This window comes from Drosophila novamexicana, unplaced genomic scaffold, assembly GCF_003285875.2.
Source record: "Drosophila novamexicana strain 15010-1031.04,08,12 unplaced genomic scaffold, DnovRS2.1 tig00001292-arrow-arrow-pilon, whole genome shotgun sequence".
Classification (NCBI taxonomy): Eukaryota; Metazoa; Arthropoda; class Insecta; order Diptera; family Drosophilidae; genus Drosophila; species Drosophila novamexicana.
In genome coordinates, this window is record NW_020824848.1 from 283,610 (window position 1) to 307,630 (window position 24,021).

Genomic DNA, 24,021 nt, shown 5'->3' on the forward strand with positions numbered 1-24,021 from the left:
TAATTCCTATTAGTTCCATGTTCAGGCAACGCGCAAGTATATACATTCCATATAGTTAAATGCTTGATGTAATGACATGCTTTTCATGTTGTTGTTGTTGTAGTTGTATTGTTGTTGTTGTTTTTGTTGTTGTTGCTGTTGTTGTGTTATGTGTTATGTACATGAATGTGGCTGGGTTTATGCGAGGGGTTTTGATCCGGCTACAGCTCATGCAAGCTCGTCTCACTAATTGTGACGAGGGGCGCCAATTTGCTTAAATTTTGGCTTACCGGTAGCGTCGTTGTTGTTGTTGCTGTCGGAGTTGTTGTCGTCGTTGTTGTTGTTGTTGCTGGTTGGGATTCTATGGCATTCGGCTGACCATTCAGCAATGTTGGCGGCTCTGCAATGTCATATTGTCATAATTTTTTCGCATAGCTTTTAAGTAAATTTTTACGCGACGCACCATTTGTGGCAGCCACATCCGTTGCCGCAAGGTTAAGCAGCTGCTGCTGCGGCTCCTCCAGCTGCTGCTGTGCTTCCTGTTGCTGCTGCGGCTGCTGCTCTTTGGGCTGCTCTACGTCTTCTTCCTCCTCCTCCTCTTCGATGCGCGTCGCAATGTCGCCGTTCTTTGTTGCCGCTTGGGGCGTGGCGGGCGCCGAGGGGGTCGGCGTCACATTGCCATTCTTGAGAATGCCCACCAAGGGCGCACCGTTGCCTGGCCTCTTATCGTCCTGCGGCAGCTGCAGCAAGGGTTGGACGGAGAGGCAAATAAATCTCATTATAGAAGGCAGCTTGAACATGCCGCACTCACCGGCTTGTAGCTGTACGGCGGCAGTGTGTTGCCTGGTTTAATGCCCGCAGCACCTGTGGCCTTTACACCTGGCGATTCGTGCATTTTGGTTGCCTGCTCCTTGGACCAAATGATGTCCTCGTCCGTTTCGCGCTCGATGCGCTTCTTGTACGCCAAATGGCTGCGATATACCTCGAGCAGGCAGCACACCACAATGATGACAAATACGCTGGTAAGCGTAATGAACAGCACCTGGGTGGAGTCCTCCTTTTTGTCCACATCATAAACGAATTTCGATATGTATGGCACACGTTGCGGCGGCTCCTCAACCCATGGCTCCGGTATCTGTGGATCAATGAAGGTGCTTTACACTCTCCCCCCTCTCTCTCTCTCTCTCTCTCTCTCCTTTCGCAGACTTACCATGCTCACATTGACCATGGGCTCCTGGGTGGGCTGTTCGCTGACATCGAATTTGGCATTGCATTGGGCGCTGCGCAGGCCCTGCGGATTTATGACCGTGATGTTGTCCGCGCCGGACTTGGTGAACAGCATATATTCCTCGAGTGGCTTCATAATGTGCCCATTCACCTGTATATAGATGTCTGGCCCCAGCCAATTGCGAATATATTGTTATGCCCTGTACCCAGTGAACTGCCTCAACGGGGTATGCTGGTTTTGTGCTCATTTGGGTAACAGGCAGCAGGAAGCAGCTCTTTAAGTTTATATTTTCGCTCGCTTAGGCTTAGAAATCTTAAACGAACCTTTCCCCATTGCCCGCACAGAACTAATTTGTTTCCAATCAACGATAATTCTCTTGAACTCGATAAAAATCGATAAAATAACTCTGTTTTTTAAGCATATCTCGGGATCTTTAAGAGCTAGGCATACTAGATTTGATGTAGACTTTTACACATATCTAGAATATTTCAGATTTTGGAAATATACCCAAATTTCCCTCCAATGGATTCCCCCTTTGGATATATAGTCTTCGGTTTTGGCATATGCACGTATTTAAATGCCATATTTATGCCCTGGTAATTTCATATAGAACGGACAACAAATCTCAAAGGTTATCAGGCAAAGATTTCCCATACAAATTGTTGGACCAGAGCAGCTTTGTTAAGGGTATCTCCAAGTCTAATTAAGATTGGACAACATATCTCAAAGGTTAACAAGAAAGTACATCTCTAACAAATTGCTGGGCCAGGGCAAAACAGTGCAGTGCTTGGTTTAGGGTATCTCCAAGTTTGTCAATCCCCAGCAGAGCACTTGTTAAAATTTTCATTAGTATCGGTCATTAATTCAAATTGCAAATACAAATGTGTTGTGGCTCGCTGCTCGCCTTGAGCTTCAAACGGGATTGCGGCGGAGTCCAAGGCAGAGTTCAGGTCGCAATGGGTCAGAGTTCAAGTCCAGGACAGGAATATTTAATGCACGCTCGAAATTAGCAATAAAATGTTTAATGCCCAAACTCTGTGTGTTGACTTTTGATTTGGCAAAGGAGCGTGGCTGTTCTGCAAGGTATTTAAATGGAAGCTTACGGCCTGCTCGTGCCATGCCGATAGTATTGAGTATTGTATAAAAATATTATCATAAATAATAAATAATAATATGCTAGATATATTTAACAAATTTGTTTGCTGCGGCGCCACATTGAATTATTTGCGTAGCTGTGAAATATATTTTTCAAGCGAATTGTTTAATTCCACGATGAAAAAAAACAAAAAAGAGCTCAAATTTTGTGGAAGAGTCGAAGACTAAATACCCTTACCTACATAGAGAACCTATGGATATTTGTGTATTCTAATTGGGCTGTTGGCATTTCATTTTCATAATTAGATGCCATAAATAATTGGCAAGACGTTCGTTTTTGTCGACCAAATGCTGATCAGGAATATATATGATATATATATGTATGTCTTACAAACTGCATGAACAAGTAGAAGTATCCTCTGCCCGTGCCGAACAATTATAAATTATATATTTAATTTTGCCATAAATTAACTGATTGAAAGAGATTTGAATTTGCCAGGCTGAACACAAATAAAATGTGCAATATTTCAAATTAAACACAAACAAATATTTAAATATGTTGTTTAATTGTCGGCCTATTATTCAACTAGGCTTCACGTTAAAGACTCTCGATTTAAATAAGAGTTTCTCTGATTTTCCCCACTTTAAATTGCCATTTTTTTTGTCACTTTTACCTTAAATCAACTTGAATTGATATTGTGAACATTTGAGCAGCTGCCAAAGGGCAAACTTTTTCTATTTGAATTTTTTGGTGAGCTTCTGTTTATGGCCATTGGCGAACTAACGCGCTGCGATGCGATGGCGCTTTAATGGGGCACGTGCAACACTCATGTGGTGCATGTGGTGCATGTGGTGCACGTGGTGCTCGTGTGGGCGTGGTTAGCGTTAAACTAAACAGCTGCCTGGGCCAGCTAGTTGAGAGAGTTGAGAGTTGAGAATTTTAATCAAACTGCCCGACCGCTGCGGTTGCCCGTTGTGAAAGCAGCAACAATTTAAATATGAGCCACTGTAAATCTTGAGCGCAAAAACTGACAAAATTTATGGCAACGGCCACGGAAATGACTTTTTATGGCAGCGAATAAATTTAATTTTTGGTCAACAAAGTGCTTCTGTCGCCCTCCCCAACCCCCCCTTATCACCCTATTCCCTGCCTCAGCTCAGCTTCTGTTTCTGTTCATAAACTTGCAGCAACACGATGCAGCCGCTGGGCGTGGCACTTGATGAGACCACACAACAACAACAACGCAACAACATGAATTGCAGTTAAGGCAACAGTTTGAGTCTTCCAAAAAAAAAAAACAAGTAAGAGGTTCTAGTCGGGAGCTCCCGACTAGAGGATACCCTGAACCCTCTTCTTTCAACATCAAATGCATATATATATTCTATTTTACCAGCTTTGCTGTCTCTACCCCTTTTACTCTTAGAGCTATACTCAATGAATCAGACTAAAAATCGATATTTATCGAAATTGTGGAAATAGGTGAGGTTGTCTTTCAAATATGTTTGACAAAATCTGAGCTATATCTTTTGGAGAGCTTACATTCTAGACGGACTTGGCCTTCAGGTATTCATAATCTACCTCTTTTACTTTTATCGAGTTTGTGGAACAGAGCACAAACTATATTTGAGTCGAAGAAGCTTCCCTCTGCTACGTACAAGTCCAGCATAGCCCCTCCATTTCATTGGGTACAGGGTATAATTAATGGCAAGCCGTGCTCAAATTTATGACTGCCCACTCTGACTTGGCAGAGTTGCCGCGCTCTACTTACTTGACAGACAACCACTGTAGCTTTTAAAGACCGCAAAACGCGAATCGGTCGTATTGATGCCGCCGATCTGGGCACGATTGGCGCCCTCGTCGACGGTGGTGGTCAGAACGCGTGCGGCAAAGTCCGTTAGGGGCACCTGTTCGCGATCGATATACAGCTGGGCCTGGGTGCCATTGCGTTCGTAGTAGACCGAATGGCGGGCGCTATTGAGAAAATTGCGATCGATGCGTGCGCCGACAGTTTTGCCACGTTCGCGATCCTCCTCGAACTGTAGATACCCGTCCGAGGTGATGGCCAGCAGCAGGTAATAGCTGCGCTCCGCCGCCGTCTGCAGCAGCAGCATGATGCGATTGGCGCGCCGCAAATCAAACGACGAGAAGGCCAGCTGCAGTCGCACATAGTCGACGCTGCCCGAGCTGGGCAGCTCGAATTTGCGCTGCAACGTCGACTCGCCGCTAAAGTCGGCACCCTTCTCCACCGAACAGAACTCGCCCAGAAAGCTGGTGTGCTCACAGTCGCAGGTGGACATCTGCTCGGCGAAATGCTCCTTGCAAATGCCGCCGTTCTTGCAGGGCTCCGCATCGCACTTGATCTGGCAATTGGGCAGCACACCCTCCAGAGCTGAAAGGGAATATTCACAATTATATGTTAATCGAATTGCCGGCTATTATTTGGCATATATTTCCTTGAAATGTTATTATAATTGTGTTGGTTATGTGTGTTCCACTTTTCCACATTTTTCCACTTTTTGTACATTTTAAGTTACATTTCACTTGTTCAGCACTTTCACTTGGAGGCGTGAGTTTATTAGTACAAGTTGAACAGCTTTTAGGCGAGATTTAAAAAGTTGCTATTTATAAAACTTTTTGTACGCCGTTTTATATTTTAAAAAGCATTTCCAATCCCCTCAATTTTCACACAGAGGCGTGAATTGATTAGTGAGGGTTTTAATTGTTTTTAAGTGACATTTGACATGAACTTGGAAATTAACTTGACGTCGATGGGTCTAAGAAACATAATAGTTTATCGAATTATTTGTGTTTGTGGATAACTTCAAATCGAATGGTTCTGCAAAATCGCGCTTCAACTTTCTGGTCCAGCTCTACAAAAGGAAGCTAAATGCAGTGCTGAAAATAGCTTTAAAAAGGCTATTATAGGAGGCAATAAGCAAAGCACAAATAGGCAATAAAGAGCATTGTCTGGGGCTTACTATGCCTCAAACAACCTTAAACAATAGCCAAATTTGGTTGGAAAATAGCTAAATTGAAATAATTGCTCTGGTGGAAAAACGGGCAGAGCTGGGTTATTGGGAATATGACTGGAAGAAGATACAATTCGTATGCTTTCGTGTAAAGCAATAAACTTATTCAATTGTTGATTGGTAGCAGAATTTCTACATTGAAGGTTTTCAGAAACTTTCCACTCGAAAGTCCGTTCATTATTTTAAACGATGTTCGAGGATTTTGGACAATATGTTTTGTTAAAGCTGAGCTGAAAGTTGATTATTAATTGATTGTGAAATATTAAATGGGTCAAAAAATAAATAAAAGGGCTAATAAATAAATGAACTAAAATATTAGAAGGGGTAAATAGTCTGACAACGTCTGCAATCCAGCTCGTACGATTTGGGCTGTGCGTTTAGGAAGTCTTAGATAGATAGAGTCGTTAGGCAAGGAGTCTAGCTTGGTTTAGTGGCTGCCTTTGCTGTTACTTAATCGTATCAATGTCGGGACACAATTTCCGCGGCGTTCATGTGTGTGCCAGGGAATGTGTGTGTGTGCGCGTGCGGGTGTGGGCGCATAAATCATACGCCGTGTGGCCTGGGGGCGTTGGCCTATCGCATCGGCATTAATCTTGGTACTGGCCTTAGCTTAACAGGCGCTGCACTCTACGGAAATTGCCTGCATATTAAGTTGCACTGCCAGCCACATAGCCAAAAGGATGCGGCAAATGTGGTTAGCAAGTGGCAGCCCAAAATGGCATTAGGCTCTCTCTCTCTCTGTGTGTGTGTGTGTGTGTTGCCGAGGCCCGCAAATTGCACTCAGTGAAAATTGATTTATACTCGTACTTACTGGGCGCTATATTCCTTTCATTGATTTCCGCCAAGTCGATCAACTGGGCGCCAATTTTGAGGCCGCGCACACAGCCAATGTAGCCCTCCAGTTGGGGCGCATCCACATTTGGGCGCAGCAAATTTGCCGGATCGTAGCCGCCGACATGGAATTGAAAGTACTCGGTGGGCGGTGCGGGCGGGCGATGGGGCGACAGGACCTCTGTGAAATAAACAAAAATCAAATGAGCCAGCCGGCCAAAATGTACGTTACGGCCACGTTAAGCACATCCTCCCTGCCCCTCCTCCCTGCCCCTCCTAAAAGCCATCCATTGCGAGACCCTGGGTCTGTGTGCTTGTGCGGAAATGAGCCTTCATTGCTGTGGCATTTGGCTTTAGTGGAGCCCGCATTTGGCATTTTGAGGGCTCAAGTTTGTCTAATTGATATGTTTGTTGCACTCTCCCCCTGCCCCCTCTTCGCTTGCGTTTCGGTATGCTATCTGTCTATAATTTCGGTTAACGCATTTAATTACATAAGTGCTCATGTGTTATTTTGTGCCAACTATTGACGCGTTGCCAGGCTCCAGCCCGGGCATTTTGCACAAGTGGCCCAATTATGCCCGGAATCCATTGAAAATGTGTACACAAGGTATATTGGCTTGGCGAGGTAGTTTGTAACAGGCCAAGGCAAGTTTTTCCAAGAAAATTCATTCGATCCGATCGATATCTTGTTGCATAATATCGATAAATATCGATAGTAGTTATCGCCAAACACATGCACACATTTTCATACAATGCCTGTCCAAGGTATATCTAAGTCGCGCACACTCAACTAGTTTGTTTCCCCTGACTAATTATGATTGATTTTGTATTGGCCAGTTGACGAGAATCAACCTCTGGCTTCCAATTGCTGGCAATTGGTGCACTGAACTACAGCAGGGCTACCAGTTCTCTGATTGATTTACCAATTGCAAATTTTGGTAAATTGCAAAATTTCGCAAAGGCCAAGCTGAATGCAGTACAAGTGCAAAATGCCAGCCAGTGCTTATTAATTAAGGCAGCGCTTAAAGTGTAGTTAAACACACATTTGCAACTGTTTACGTTTTATCGGCTTAAGGGCTTGTTGTTGTTTAAATAATTAAATTTGGTTTCATTTATAATTGAAGCACACTTCGACTTGCCTAAAGCTAGTTTGAGACCTATTGATTGGTTTGTTATTATTATTATTATTACGTCGTTTAACAGTTCGCACTACATAAATCGCTTCTCTCTTTGCAAGCGGAGAGTCGAAGAGTCGCAGAGTTGTCGTTAAAGTTGTCTGACAATAAATAATTTTGGTCATAAAGCTTGATATTTGGGGATAAATGAATACTCTTCCAGTGGGTTATATAGGTTTATCATGTAATGTGCGAAACTGTGGAAGCTTAAGCTGGAACGTATCATGATAGTCTATAGCTGTCCTAGGATACTATAATTACTATTTTGTTTAAAAAGTTTCTTGATTTTTGAAGATACCTAAGGCGAGTTATTATCAACGTCGGGTTAGTATTTTATGTATCAGTCGGTTTAAGAAGGAGTTCTTATCTAAAATAAGATTTTTTTTTTATTCAAAAAAGATTTACGAAACTTTCGTCTAAGTGGCGTACTAATCGCAGAAGTTGAAGGTGCGAACCCTCTCGAAGAAATTTACATGTTTCTAAATAAAATATGATGCTAAATTTCGTATGACACACATTCTCAATTGAATATTTCGTGCTGCGCAACGCCGGGCCAACCCAACAAAATTTCCACGCTTTTTCAGCACTTAACTCGACTATTAGTTTCCTCTTATACATATTGATATGTCTATATCTCGTTTGTCTATAAATGTGAGTTTAAAAATGATTTAAATGCTATCGAAATGCAATGTTTATCAAAAGCTAATCCAATGTACAGTCATGTGCGCGTTTTATGCCGCTTCAACAATTTATTTTCAGTTTTATTAACATATAACTATGAAAAATTTCAAACGAATATAAAGCAGCTGCATGTTTTTTATGCCATACAGAGAAAACTTTTGCCATTTCAATTGCTTTCATACAGTTACTTTTTTTTTCTCTCTGTTCCTTCACTTTAACTGAGTTTAACAGGCACACACACACAGGGACAAAACAGCAACAACAACAACAGCAACAACAAAAAAGGCAAAACATTTCAAGTGCAAATAATTTTTGGCGATCGGAGTGCACGGATTTTTACAGTGCGTGTGTGTATGTGTGTGTGTGTGTGTGTGTGTGCGCAAATTTTTGGCATATTTGCAACTTAACTTGCTAAACTATTTGCAAAATTTTCATGCTGCGCTCGGCGGCGCATAAAAAACTGACAGTGAGAGCAGAAACAGAAGCGTGAGCGGGAGCGGGAGCGGGGCAGGTAATGCTGCCAGGCAACCGCTGCTAAACAGTTGTGCATATATTTTCGAGGACGAAAGGAGGACAGAAGCCCAGGCTTTGTTGGTTCAATAAAAAACAACAACAAGTAAGAGTGCGGCAGTCGGGTGTGCACGACTAGAAGATACCTAAAAAAGTAGCGTTGAGCTTGCCTTACATCAATTCTAGCTTGCTGCTATACACACATATACACACATATACACACATATATACACATATATACACGTACATACATGCACATACATACAATTACATACACACACATGCACATACACGCATATACTCAATCACACGCTCTGTTGCTTCGCCTTGCTCCATACCATGGAAAATTTGTGCTTGAATAACTTGGGAGTTTATCGGGATTTTAAGAGGGAGGTATTCAAAAAGTGAAATGCTTAAATAACCAAGTCCGAAAATTGATTTTTATCGATATTATAGAAATGGCCGGAGATATTGATAAAAAGTGAATAACTACTTCTTCAACTACATCATGCCTATTCCAAATATTAAGTGAATAGCTTCTGAAAGTTTCCAAAATAGACGAGTATATCGACTTAGTTCTTAGATCGACTTAGTTCGTCATCCTGATCAATTATCGATATCATAGAAATGCCGGAGATATTGGTTCCTTTTGCGTAAGGTTATGGTATTGGGGAATATATGGTCAAAATTTTAAGGGTATAGCTACTAAAAGTTTTCGAGATAAAGACCTTCATCAACCTGATCAAGAATAAACTCTATGGTGTGGTTGATGCTTTCTTCAGCCTGTTGCAAACATTTTGATACAACCAATTTACCCCTTTTCCATTTTGCAAAAGGTGCAGGGTGTTCAAACACGAAAACAATATCAAACAAGTGAGAGAAGGGGTCTCTCGAAGCTAGGCAACGTAGCCAGCCGCCTGTCAATGCAGGGCCATGTCAGGATTTACAGCGGCGGCGGCGGCGGAGATGCGGCACTCTTGTATTATGGCTGTGCCGGGCCCGTGGGCGACTGGACGCAGCGCATCGCCAGTTTGCAGCCGACAATCGACTTGAGCGTGGCCACCATGTACGGACGGCTGCCGGGCACAGGCAACGGTGCGGCCAGCGGCGGCGGCGTTGGGTCGGGTGCTCTTGGTGACAGGGTGAAAATTGGCTTCTGCACGGATTTGGACAAATCGGTGCTGGTGAACAACTTTGAGAAGCGCGGCTGGCATCAGGTGAACGGCGACGATGATTGGCATTTCTATTGGGCGGGGGTGCAGACGTGTCGCAACATTTTCAGCGTGGACAGCGGCTATCGAATGCACGACACCCAGATGATCAATCACTTTCCCAATCACTATGAGCTCTCGCGCAAGGACTTGCTGGTGAAGAACATTAAGCGTTATCGGAAGGATCTCGAGCGTGACGGCAATCCGCTGGCGGAGAAAACTGAATCAAATAACTCGAGCGGCACACGTTATCTTTATCTGGACTTTGTGCCAACTACCTTTGTGCTGCCCGCCGACTATAATATGTTTGTGGAGGAATATCGCAAATTTCCGCTAAGCACTTGGATCATGAAGCCGTGCGGTAAGTCTCAGGGCGCTGGCATTTTCCTAATCAATAAGCTGAGCAAGCTGAAGAAGTGGTCACGCGAGGCGAAGGGTCCGTTTCATCCGCAAATAGCCAAGGAATCGTATGTTATCTCGCGCTACATTGATAATCCGCTTTTAATTGGTGGCAAGAAGTTCGATTTGCGTCTTTACGTGCTCGTCACCTCGTTCCGGCCGCTAAAGGCGTATCTGTTCAAGCAGGGCTTTTGTCGCTTCTGCACCGTCAAGTATGACACAAGCGTCACGGAGCTGGACAACATGTATGTCCATCTGACCAATGTCAGTGTACAGAAACATGGCGGCGAATATAATACCCTGCATGGCGGCAAATGGTCCGTACAGAATCTGGCGCTCTATTTGGAGGGCACGCGCGGCAAGGAGGTTACCGATCGCCTGTTTGGCGCCATCTCCTGGCTAATTGTTCACTCACTGCGCGCCGTGGCGCCCGTCATGGCCAGCGATAGGCATTGCTTCGAGTGCTATGGCTACGATATTATCATTGACAACGCTCTGAAGCCCTGGCTGGTGGAGGTGAATGCCTCGCCCTCACTAACCTCGACCACGGTCAACGATCGCATACTCAAGTACAAGCTGATCGACAATATACTCTCGGTGGTACTGCCGCCGGATGGTATACCGGATGTGCGCTGGTGCAAGATACCAAGCATGGATGCTTTGGGCAATTTCGAGCTGCTCATCGACGAGGAGCTGGCTGCACAGGATGAGGCGCAAAACAGCAGCAACAACAACAACAACAGCTCCTCGCACAACAAATCCTCGAAGCTGAGCAGCCGCTGGAAGTGACGAAAGTAGCCCCGAGCTGAGCCGAAGCGCTCAGCTCACAAGTGAGAGCGGTGCAATAGCTTATATTTTAAATCGTATTTACGTGGCAATGTGTTCCGAATAAAAGTGTACGTGGAGAAAACTAAATTTTCAAATCCAACTAAGGTATTTCGTGGCCGACCGCGAAGTCGGAGTGGCACGTCAAGATGGAAGATCAAATTTAATATCTATCTATTTCTATACAAACTGGTCCAATGCGTCCAACTCTCTAAAGGTTCGTCTAGCTGTCGTGAAGGTAATTGTCTATCCCTAAGATACATTCGGGCTTATCTCAGTGTAAACAGCTGCCTGTCTTTGAGATACATTTGGCTTTCTCCTGTCGGACAGACATGACTTACCCTTCTCTGGATTACTCCAGGGCTTGTTGGCGTACTCATCCAGCAGCAGAGTGCCGCGATCGATGCTCACGCTGCGCTGATTGACATGCATGCGAGTCTCCTGTTCGCCGCGCACAATGGCCACCTGAATGCTCTTCAGATTGGCCATCAGGGTCTCGTCCAGCAGTGTCAGATTGACGATCTCATCGCCGTAGTTGTAGAGGAAGACAATCTCGCGCGATTGACTGATGTACAGATGCACAAAGTTGTTGTAGTGATCGTTGGCATAGAGCACCAGGGAGTTGGTGTCGTAGGTGCGCAAATTGATCAACAGATCCTGGCTGAGTATGCCCTTGAGCATCTCCCGCTCGCCCTCGATGCCGTGCAGCAGTATGGGGGCGGTGGCTCCCACGCTTAAATAGTTGCGCATAAGAAATGCCTCGCGATTGATGAACGTCAGCGCCTTCTCGTTGATGTCTGCAAGCAACAGGATTAGCTTTGAGGAGGAGGATTAGACTCAACCGTCTACTCACTTGTCTCACAGAACTCGCCAATGTGGGCCCAGGGATTGTTGCAGACGCACTTGAAGCTGCTCCAGAGCTCCTTGCACTGGGCGCCGTTGCGGCATGGCGAGGGCACACAGGAGGGCTTACAGTCCTTGATTATCTCCGATAGATGCACAGACATGTAGCTGTAGATGTCGAGTATTTCGCCATTCACAACCAGACCGCGAAAGCAGCCAATGAGGCCAGCCTTAACGGACAGCTTCTTCAGCAGGTCACTGCAAATGCACAGAATATTGCTCAAGGATTATGCCATATTACGGCAGCCTCTCATAACTATTCAATAACTTTTCTCTGCTGCGAGATACAGCGTGCAGTGCAAACAATAATATCAACGTGAGACTCGAACTTGCCCTCGCTTTACTTTGCACTTTCTTTATGCAAATAAAGTGTAGCCCCAGCCTAACGCCGTGTTGACGTGGTCGCGACGCCTTTGGGCTTTCAAGTTGCTCGTCTTGGCAAATCGAAACAGACGGACTGGACGCAGGGACCAATCGTCCAATAGAATGGCAAAAGTTGCTTCAACTCATCTGTCTGCTCGTTTATTCGTCCACTTTTGCCATTTCTTTTTATATTTTTTTTTCGTAGCCTGGCGCCCCTTTTTTTCTTAACTCCTTGGCATACTCTTACTTGGAGCGGGCTTCTATAACTTAGTCATTGAATTATGCAGAAATTTAAAATATTTTTCTCTAGAAATATTGGAAGCACTTATCCGGCATTGCCTGGGTTGAATGTTGGCTAAGAAACTTGTTATTGTTCTCGTTGCCCGTATTAATTATGCTTTTTACATGCCAAGCAAGAGATTGATGGTGTCTCTTGATCTTGATATTTCTTCACTTTCCCTTTTTATTTTCTTAACTTGCGGAGAATTTATGATGAGTTTGAGCCAGAGTCTTCCCGCGTGATGGTCCGACGCTCAGGCATCAGGATTCTGTTCTAATTCTTTTCTGTATAAATGTACGGATAGAAATAGTTTGAACCGTCGACTTCTCGCTTGATGGTTCACATTTCAGACAACAGCCTTCTTCTGCTCTAACTGTTTTATGTACTATATTTTTGTATAGATTGATATGAATAGTTTGCTTGATACCGTATTTCATACATCAGGCTTCAGGTCTAACAATTTTACATATTTCTGTATTGGGCAACTCTTTATTTCGCATGCAGAGTATTTAAACTTCGTCCCCTTAACACTTTTGTCCTGGCGTCTAGTAAACTTATACTCTTTCACTCTTTTTTTTTATTCCAGCAATTTGCAAGTTTCGTTCGCTTTCAACTTTTTGCGCACTGAATCCGTACCCTTCATTTCCTAACCCCCGCACCCCCCCACACAACCGCTAACCCTTCGCTTTGTAGCCAACAATGAATTGGCCAATAAAATCTCAAGTGTAAGCTTTTGAAAATTAAAGTGGCGGAAATGTCTTGTTTATACGCGTACAGCGGCAAACTCCCCCGCCAGAAGCAGAAGCAGCAGGAGCAGGAGCAGCGGCAACAACAACAAAAGTTGCTCAAAAATGTCTTTCTAAATTATGTAAATTTCATTACAAGTCGCCGCAGTCGCTTTCGCTGAGTGTTGTCTGCGAGAAAAAGCTCTAAGTAAAATTAAAATTCTTGTTTTAAATAAAAGAAATTCTCAACTTTTAACGCGCATTGGGGTTTTTCAAGTTTTTTCTTTTGTTGATACCCTCGTTGCCGTGCGCCCAAAAGTGGGTATATTGCATTTTCAATGAACAAGAGAAAGCCTCTTTACATAGAGTATTTATTCTTGATCAGAGTGGATCTAGCTTGTGTGTTCCTTGATTGCCTAAATATGTAAGAATATGGGATCTAGATATGTTCAGTTTAAAGCAAAGATTCTTTTTTTCGATAAATATGCCCTGAAATCGATAAATATTGATTTCCGCCCTTGATTTTCGATATACGCACATGTGCCGCAATGTCATGACAATCAGATACTCGGATAAGCCTGCTTACAAGTTGCAGGTCGCCAGTTCAAACTCAACAGAAATTATTAGGAAAAGAAGTGTAAAAAAAAGAAAGACAAATGGGAAAATATATGAGATTATTTTTTAGGAAGAGTTTGAGCAAAAGGGTTTAGGGATTAAATCCCCTTTGGAATGTTAGCTACAGTAGTTTTTTGTATTCGAAATTATTCATTCAAGCCGATGCGCGCCGGGAAAATACTTTTTATCGTATAAGCAAATATGAATGCACAAATTTTAGAGCTCTGTGCAGGGTATCCGGCTAGTCGTGCCGTCTCACTTGGCTTGCATTCTTTTGTAATTTCTTTTAGCTTTGTCGCCGTTTTGCCTGTAATTGTTTGTTAAGTTGTGTAATTGTTCTTTAAGCGCTAAACTTATTGAATAATGCCAAACGAATTGGCCGGCAGGCAGGCAGGCAATAAACGCGTCCTTGGCCCGGACACGGTACCCGATCCCGGTCGCGGTGTCCTTTACCCAATTGCAAGCTGCAGCAGCTATTAAGTCATTAGTTTTTGCAACATGTGCGGCATTTTGTGTGCATGCACGTGGTACATGTTAATTTCTCTGCATTTTTTATATATGTATTTTTACATGTGTTTTTCTTTTTTTTGCTTGCGAGCATCCCACCTACGTCAACGTCAGGCAGCAGAGACAGCGTTGCGCATACGCCGCGTGCACAAAATGAAATTTAGCGTTTTGCCTTGCAAATGATGTGCCATGTGACTGGCTGACACTTGGCTAAAAGGATTTGCACGCTGGCCAAATATAAAATAAAAACTTGCACAAAATTAACGGAAATAAAATGAAAGAAATTTGACAGCCTATATAGTGCAGAGCGGGGTGGGGCGCGGCGGGCGGGGAGCAGGAGCAGGATGCAGCCGGCTGGAAATCCTATTAACGTTGCAAACGCGCAAAGTGCGAAGCAATTAAGAATTTATTTAACACCGTCACAAGCAATTAAGCACTTTTCATTCATTCACGGCCGCTGCGACGACACGCGCAACACACACGACAAACAGGACATGGACGACACGGAGGACACGGAGGACACACAGGACATGGAGGACACATGGGACGGTGACACACATTTTTGGCCGTTGGCAATCGCCGTCGCTGTCCCTGTTTCCTGCTGCTGGCCGAATAATTCGCATATTTGGCATGCCAGTTGTCTGTGCTTTTTGGGGCGCCCATGGCATCTGCTGCATCCGCCGGGTAATCGATGGCCATGCAAATGATCAACAGGACACGGCCACGGACATGGAGACCACGCGCTTGCTGGTGCTGCAGCTGCTGTTTCTAAACAACATGACACGGCCAGAACAAGGCCCAGACGTGCCGCTGACAAAAAAGCCGATTACAACCATCATTAGCGGGACAGCAACTCTCTCCCCAACTCGTTATATTCAGCTGACATTTTAAAACCACCCAAAGCTAGGTATTTGCACAATTGGAACCAATTGGACAGCAATAAAGAGTGCTCCACTAGGTGATACCCTGCACTTAGCGAGTGTTGTTTTAGGCCTTAAACTGTACTCCCAATTGTTCCACCAGGGTATCATTACTCAGAGAGTTTCCCACTTCGATATACCTTGTGCTCAGCGCATGTCAAGATATTGTGTACTCAGCAAGTGTCCCACTAGGTGATACCCTGTACACAACGCCAAGTATAGACATGGGTCAAAATTTCCCACCCCATAACTCGGTCAAATCTCACCCTATTTTCACGAAGTTTGGCTTTTTGTTCATGGTTTTCCCTCTAGATTAATCTTGCATTCAAATCTGAACACCGATTTTTTAGTCGAAATTCATGTTCAAATCTTACCCCCAGGATTCGTATATAGACATGGGTCAAAATTTCCCACCCTATAACTCGGTCAAAACTCATCCGATTTTCATCAGGGTTGTCTTTTTGTTCATGGTTTTCCCTCTAGATTAATCTTGCATTCAAATCTGAACACCGATTTTTCGGTCGAAATTCATGTCCAAATCTTACCCCCAGTATTCGTATATAGACATCGGTCAAAATTTCCCACCCCCATAACTCGGTCAAATCTCATCCGATTTTCATGAGGATTGTCTTTTTCTTCATGGTTTTCCCTCTAGATTAATCTTGCATTAAAATCTGAACACCGATTTTTTAGTTGAAATTTAGTCCAAATCTTACCCCCAGGATTCGTATATAGACATCGGTCAAAATTTCCCACCCCCATAACTCGGTCAAATCTCAACCAATTTTCATGAGGGCTGTCTTTTTGTTCATGGTTTTCCCTCTAGATTAATCTTGCATTCAAATCTGAACACCGATTTTTCGGTCGAAATTCATGTCCAAATCTTACCCCCAGGATTCGTATATAGACATCGGTCAAAATTTCCCACCCCCATAACTCGGTCAAAACTCATCCGATTTTCATGAGGATTGTCTTTTTCTTCATGGTTTTCCCTCTAGATTAATCTTGCATTCAAATCTGAACACCGATTTTTTAGTCGAAATTCATGTCCAAATCTTACCCCTAGGATTCGTATAAAGACATCGGTCAAAATTTCCCACCCCCATAACTCGGTCAAATCTCATCCGATTTTCATCAGGGTTGGCTTTTTGTTCATGGTTTTCCCTCTAGATTAATCTTGCATTCAAATCTGAACACCGATTTTTCGGTCGAAATTCATGTCCAAAATCGCATGTCCAGGAATCGTATATAGACATGGGTCAAAATTTCCCACCCCCATAACTCGGTCAAATCTCAACCAATTTTCATGAGGGCTGTCTTTTTGTTCATGGTTTTCCCTCTAGATTAATCTTGCATTCAAATCTGAACACCGATTTTTCGGTCGAAATTCATGTCCAAATCTTACCCCCAGGATTCGTATATAGACATCGGTCAAAATTTCCCAACCCATGACTCGGTCAAATCTCATCCGGATTTGACGAGGTTTGGATTTTTCTTCATGGTTTTCCCTCTAGATTAATCTTGCATTCAAATCTGAACACCGATTTTTTGGTCGAAATTCATGTCCAAATCTTACCCCAAGATTCGTACATAGACATGGGTCAAAACTTCCTACCCCTATAACTCGGCCAAATCTCATCCGATTTTTACGAGGTTGGGCTTTTTCTTCACGGTTTTCCCTCTAGATTAGTCGGAATTCATGTCCAAATCTTACCCCAATATGCGTACATCGACATGGGTCAAAATGTCCCTACCCCATAAATCGGTCAAATCTCATCCGATTTTCACGAGGTTTGACTTTTTCTTCATGGTTTTCCCTCTAGATTAATCTGGCATTTAAAGCTGAACACCGATTTTTTAGTCGGAATTCATGTCCAAATCTAGCCCCAAGATTCGTACATAGACATGGGTCAAAATTTCCTACCCCTATAACTCGGCCAAATCTCATCCGATTTTTACGAGGTTGGGCTTTTTCTTCACGGTTTTCCCTCTAGATTAATCTGGCATTCAAATCTGAACATCGATTTTTTAGTCGGAATTCATGTCCAAATCTAGCCCCAAGATTCGTACATAGACATGGGTCAAAATTTCCTACCCCTATAACTCGGCCAAATCTCATCCGATCTTCACAAGGTTTGGCTTTTTCTTCATAGTTTTCCCTCTAGATTAATCTGGCATTCAAATCTGAACACCGATTTTTTAGTCGAAATTCATGTCCAAATCTTACCCCAATATGCGTACATCGACATGGGTCAAAATGTCCCTACCCCATAAATCGGTCAAATCTCATCCGATTTTCACGAGGTTTGGCTTTTTCTTCATGGTTTTCCCTCTAGATTAATCTGGCATTCAAAGCTGAACACCGATTTTTTAGTCGGAATTCATGTCCAAATCTAGCCCCAAGATTCTTACATAGACATGGGTCAAAATTTCCTACCCCTATAACTCGGCCAAATCTCATCCAATTTTTACGAGGTTTGGCGTTTTCTTCATAGTTTTCCCTCTAGATTAATCTGGCATTCAAATCTGGACACCGATTTTTTAGTCGAAATTCATGTCCAAATCTTACCCCAGGATTCGTACATCGACATGGGTCAAAATGTCCCTACGCCATAAATCGGTCAAATCTCATCCGATTTTCACGAGGTTGGGCTTTTTCTTCACGGTTTTCCCTCTAGATTAATCTGGCATTCAAATCTGGACACCGATTTTTTAGTCGAAATTCATGTCCAAATCTTACCCCAAGATTCGTATATAGACATGGGTCAAAATTTCCTACCCCTATAACTCGGCCAAATCTCATCCGATTTTAACGAGGTTTGGCTTTTTCTTCATAGTTTTCCCTCTAGATTAATCTGGCATTCAAATCTGGACACCGATTTTTTAGTCGAAATTCATGTCCAAATCTTACCCCAAGATTCGTACATAGACATGAATCAAAATTTCCTACCCCTATAACTCGGCCAAATCTCATCCGATTTTTACGAGGTTGGGCTTTTTCTTCACGGTTTTCCCTCTAGATTAATCTGGCATTCAAATCTGAACATCGATTTTTTAGTCGAAATTCATGTCCAAATTTAGCCCCAAGATTCGTACATAGACATGGGTCAAAATGTCCCTACCCCATAAATCGGTCAAATCTCATCCGATTTTCACGAGGTTTGGCTTTTTCTTCATGGTTTTCCCTCTAGATTAATTTGGCATTCAAATCTGAACACCGATTTTTAGTCGAAATTCATGTCCAAATCTTACCCCAAGATTCGTACATAGACATGGGTCAAAATTTCCTACCCCTATAACTCGGCCAAATCTCATCCGATTTTTACGAGGTTTGACTTTTTCTTCATAGTTTTCCCTCTAGATTAATCTGGCATTCAAATCTGAACACCGATCTTTTAGTCGAAATTCATGTCCAAATCTTACCCCAAGATTCGTACATAGACATGGGTCAAAACTTCCTACCCCTATAACTCGGCCAAATCTCATCCGATTTTTACGAGGTTGGGCTTTTTCTTCACGGTTTTCCCTCTAGATTAATCTGGCATTCAAATCTGAACATCGATTTTTTAGTCGGAATTCATGTCCAAATCTAGCCCCAAGATTCGTACATAGACATGGGTCAAAATTTCCTACCCCTATAACTCGGCCAAATCTCATCCGATCTTTACAAGGTTTGGCTTTTTCTTCATAGTTTTCCCTCTAGATTAATCTGGCATTCAAATCTGAACACCGAATTTTTAGTCGAAATTCATGTCCAAATCTTACCCCAATATGCGTACATCGACATGGGTCAAAATGTCCCTACCCCATAAATCGGTCAAATCTCATCCGATTTTCACGAGGTTTGGCTTTTTCTTCATGGTTTTCCCTCTAGATTAATCTGGCATTCAAAGCTGAACACCGATTTTTTAGTCGGAATTCATGTCCAAATCTAGCCCCAAGATTCGTACATAGATATGGGTCAAAATTTCCTACCCCTATAACTCGGCCAAATCTCATCCAATTTTTACGAGGTTTGGCTTTTTCTTCATAGTTTTCCCTCTAGATTAATCTGGCATTCAAATCTGGACACCGATTTTTTAGTCGAAATTCATGTCCAAATCTTACCCCAAGATTCGTACATCGACATGGGTCAAAATGTCCCTACCCCATAAATCGGTCAAATCTCATCCGATTTTCACGAGGTTTTGCTTTTTCTTCATGGTTTTCCCTCTAGATTGATCTGGCATTCAAAGCTGAACACCGATTTTTTAGTCGAAATTCATGTCCAAATCTTACCCCAAGATTCGTACATAGACATCGGATTTTCACGAAGTTTGGCTTTTTCTTCATGGCTTTGCCTCTAGTTTAATCTGGCAGTCAAATCTGTCTAAGCAACTAGTTAATTTATTTACGTAATACGAAGAGGAAGAAACACTTAAATTGAGTCAGTATAAGAGTTTTTTAAAAGCAAGAAGTTTACTATTTCAATGAAAGTGATGAAATAAAAGTTCTTTCAGGTCAATTAAAATGTAAGTCCAATTTTTTGCAGTGCAGCTTTCAGCAGCGAAATAAACTTGAGGAACCTTTGTTCAATTAATTAGTTCAAAAGTCATTTCTGTAATGAGATCAATAAAGCAGATTTTCAGTAAATTGTTATACTTCATATTGACCGCAGTCTGTCCCGGGGGATTAATTGAAAGTCCATCCAAGTTGGCTCGCTTTCCACATGCTGCCTTAACATGTCCCGCTGCGTTAAGGTATAGTCTCTCTCCTGCTCTCGACCCGTCTGCTTGCGTCTCGTCCTTGTCTGCGTCAATATGTTGATTAACTCATTTATTTATGAGCTCGCACTGATTCCGCTTAATGGCTTACGCTGCACTTTGTACACAGCAGACCACACGCTGTATCCTTGCCGTGTCCTTATAAGACTACTGAGAAGCACTTCAATATTTGTATACCCTGTATTCAAGGCAGCGTTAACAAAGGACGTTCTTGTACTTTGACGTATATCATTAACTTTGTCAGAAATGAACCGGTAGACCATGAACCGAGCCTCAAACCGGACTATGTATGTAAAGACAAGTCGAGTCTCAACCTAAAGCGAATCATATGTTCAAATCTAAAATCATCTTGAATGTTTGCTAGGTTTACGTATAAATGTTTCCCAGGCTACACATTCGCTTAATTGAGTCAAAACAAAAAATATTTGAAGCCGAACCTCATATCATAAAATAATGCTTTTCTTTAAAAAAGTTCTAAGGAGCAGCCAATGGTTCGAACCTTGAACCTTGAACCGCGGAACATTTTTGCTAGGCTAAATTCTGTGAAGAGCCGAACCCCAAACTGAACCTAATTATATTTAAATCGCCTCTAAGTGAGTGAATGGTTCAAACCGTGAATTGAACCAGCGAAAGTTAAGGAATTGTTTGATTTGTCTTTTAAATTGAAAAACAAAAAAAACTGAATCAATTTTCATGTTTGAGGGCATGTGGCCTATAGATTTTTGATCTTGATATCGTCTTAGTTCGCAATATCTTTAAAGCATGTACAGAGTATCTCCTGGCCGAGACTCTTTTTGCAACATTTCCGCTTGTGTTTTTTTTTCTTTTTTTGTGTTGCATTACATGTACTCGGGCTTGTAATTCTCCTTGTATGTAGTTTTTTGTTGTTGCTGTATCCGTTTCTCGTATTCCTTTTTTTGGATATATAAATTGAACGCCATAATTGGCCGACTGAAAGCGAGTCGGCTCGGTTTGGTTTGGTTCTGGGCTCGGGCTGGGTTATATAAAGCGCAGCACTTTACCGTTAATTACTTTGCGTGTTTACCGCTCATCGAAATTTTATGAATGGCTCGGCTCCGCTGCGGGTTTGAGGTTAAGTGCAAATGTGTACACATTTTCTGCTTATCCTTTTTTTTTTTGTTCTCAATTTGATTTTGCACATTTTTAATAATTAAACACACACAGACACTCGAAATGCTCACGGCTTGTTAAGTGCCCCAGACCGAAATCTCTTCCATTCCCACATGTCTCCATTCTATCTATGACTGTGCACATTTGTCTGTCTGCGTGTGTGTGTGTCTGGGGAAAAAACTTTATAAATTATGCCAATCAAGCATAAGCGCGTTTTAAGTGCGCCAACTGCCAAAGGGGGGCGCAAAAAACGCGACGCTGCTCGAAAGGGGTAAAAAACGCGCGCGCGAGTTGTGGGCGAGTTGGGGGCGACTTTATGCCCACGTTACACGCCCCGGCCCCGTCGCCGTCCCCTCGTTCCCGCCGTGGCTTGATTATTGATAATGACTTTGAAATGAATTTCCAGCGGGAAGTTAATTTAATTATGGCAATTCTTTTGAACCGAGTACTTTGCGAATAAAATAGCATCGATGTGATGCAAATGAGTGCCTGGCAACGGCAAACGGCAGCACAAGTGCTTGGCTGGCTTACAGAATTAAAAATGTAATATAAACAATGTTTTGATTAATGATTACGCAATATACTCATGTGGCTGACGCGCAAGTGGCTCAAGTAAAGCTTTAAGCTGGATGATAAACAGCAAAAGAGTTTTGTTTTAAATTCACAAACATTTCAATGTAATTAAATAGATGAAATTAATTAAAGAACAAGTAAGAAATTCTAGTCGGGAGCTCCCGATACCCTGAACCCTCTTCTTCCAACATCAAATGCATATATATATTCTATTTTAGAAGCTATATGTCAAGTTTGGTGACTCTAGTTCTTATTATTTACCAAAATTGCCCAAAAAACAGGATATCGATATCGATTTTTATCGATTGCTTGGAAACGGAGCAAGTTATCGATTATCGAAAACAAACTCGATCTGCGCGGGAACTAGGAGCAACTACATCTAACATTTCAAGTCTCTAGCTCTTATAGGAGAGATCCTTGCGTTCATACACACGGACGGACGGACGGACAGACGGACGGACAGACAGACAGACGGACGGACAGACAGACGGACTGACAGAAGGACAGATAGACGGACATGGGTAGATCGACTCGGCTATTGATGCTGATCAAGAATATATACACTTTATGGGGTCGGAGATGCTTTCTTCTGCCTGTTACATACATTTGCATTTTGCACAAATACAATATACCCTTATACCCATTTTTAATGGGTTCAGGGTATAATAATCAAATGAAATTATACAATTTATAAAAGCATTTTCTTTAGTCTATTGATTAAGAGTTTGATAATTGAATGTTTTAAAAAAAAATACTTGTTTTTTGATTTGAATGGACACGAACCTAAGTTCTCACGTTTGCCAGGCGGACGCCTTTCCACTAAGCTACTGCCAGCAATTAAATTGTTTGAGCTTGAGCATTGAAATTGTGAGTGCAGCAATTTTAAGGGAAATTTAACTAAACAGAATCAGAACCAAGAAGGAAAATTCACTGGTCCACAATCTTAGAAAGTAGCACCTAATTCCCGGCGAAGTATATATGCAAAATATTTTATAAAATCTCAATACGCTGATTAAAATAATAAAATTTGGGGATAAAAAGGGAAACTTCGATTCAATCAGAAAAAGGCCATTAAGATTGTAATTAATTGTTATTACTACTGGTTATATTGTACCTTTACTTGATCTTTGTGTCATAGATATTCCGTGTTCCAGAGCCCACGACTCTGATATACTGAGTCTGTGTCTCTAAAGGGGAGCAAGTCTCTACATACTGCCGGTCGCACAGTTTATCAGAATGTGCCCTGGTTTTTTGAATTCCTATAGACAGGTTATGCAGGCTGAGTATGTTATTTCTTGTAAAAAAAGCCTTTAGGGATCAAAGTTTTTGCTCATGTACATTTGGCTGTTCGTTTCCTTTCCAAGCTAATGAGCAGCTGCTTGCTCTGCCTAGTTGCCTAAATGGTTTGTTTCTAGACGTTTGTCTCTAGATGAATATAATGGCTGACAAGATCTGGTCTACTACACAAAGCATGTGTCTTGGTGAGTGTGTGTCTCTGCGGGGGCTTTCCCATTGCATAACTATGGCGCCCAGAAAGTTGATCAGCTTTCTTCCTTCCTCGTCTGCGAGCTCTTTGAATAGGATATGATCACGACCCAATACCCAGTAGATGTTTATTCTATTGGTCATTTCCTACCTATTTAGACTATTCAAGGCTTGCCCAGACATAACACCTTTTGGTGTGAACTGCTTTAATTGCCACTTGGCTATCTAAGAACACGTTGTTATGTATTTGATCTAGGCTGAAAGTTGTGCAACGGACTCTGACTACTTGGAAAATGCTTCTTAATTTCCCTAAAGAAATAAAGAAAGCAAAGTCAGAGTCCGCAGACTGCAGCCCTTGCAAGTTATTGTTAAGTAAAAAAGTTAAAAAAAAGTAGTTATGTGTGGGTTCAAATTGTCAAATTAAACTAAGGGGCTTGAGTGTAGCAAAAGTCTAGTTAGCTAGCTGCTTGAATAATGAGATTTGGGTGTGCTGCACTCGTCAGCGTGGAGACAGTTGTCTGCCCTTGGGCTACACTTTGGTCGCATTTTAAGTGTCTTTGTTGCCTGGCCGGGCTGCTGCTGGTGGTAGCCAGTTAGTCGCGCGTTTATAATTAAAACGTAATTGCCGCAATAAATTGCACAGACCGCAATGGCCAATGGCCAGCGAATGGTGACCATTGGAGCGCGTCCGCGAGTTTTTGCACTGCGGTTATTATTACAGCTGCTGCTGCTGCGTTGCAAGCAGCCATAAAAACGATTGGAAATGCGATTGGCCCATTCCAAGGCTGATTA

At 42.5% G+C, this 24,021-nt stretch overlaps 2 protein-coding genes across 4 annotated transcripts in view; one reads left to right on the top strand and one right to left on the bottom strand.

Moving 5' to 3' along the window:
- LOC115766919 overlaps nt 1–24,021 on the bottom strand; it is a 96,092-nt gene that overhangs the window by 22,924 nt on the left and 49,147 nt on the right. For all 3 annotated transcript variants that reach the window (XM_030711002.1, XM_030711000.1, XM_030711001.1), the window contains exons 13-20: nt 11,818–12,065; nt 11,306–11,761; nt 6,144–6,344; nt 4,072–4,692; nt 1,190–1,371; nt 791–1,114; nt 443–719; nt 270–379 (exon numbers count right to left, since the gene is read on the bottom strand). In XM_030711002.1, the coding sequence (XP_030566862.1) occupies nt 270–379; nt 443–719; nt 791–1,114; nt 1,190–1,371; nt 4,072–4,692; nt 6,144–6,344; nt 11,306–11,761; nt 11,818–12,065 (2,419 nt within the window). The remainder of the gene's footprint in view (nt 1–269; nt 380–442; nt 720–790; nt 1,115–1,189; nt 1,372–4,071; nt 4,693–6,143; nt 6,345–11,305; nt 11,762–11,817; nt 12,066–24,021) is intronic.
- Nucleotides 8,187–11,048, top strand: LOC115766920 (probable tubulin polyglutamylase TTLL1). Its single transcript, XM_030711004.1, has 2 exons — nt 8,187–8,635; nt 9,366–11,048. The coding sequence occupies exon 2, from the start codon at nt 9,453–9,455 to the stop codon at nt 10,926–10,928; it is 1,476 nt and encodes a 491-aa protein (XP_030566864.1). The 5' UTR covers nt 8,187–8,635; nt 9,366–9,452; the 3' UTR covers nt 10,929–11,048.

What these genes read in the sequence shown, in the direction of transcription:
- LOC115766920 (XM_030711004.1), top strand. Translation starts at nt 9,453, where the DNA reads ATGCAGGGCCATGTCAGGATTTACAGCGGCGGCGGCGGCGGAGATGCG.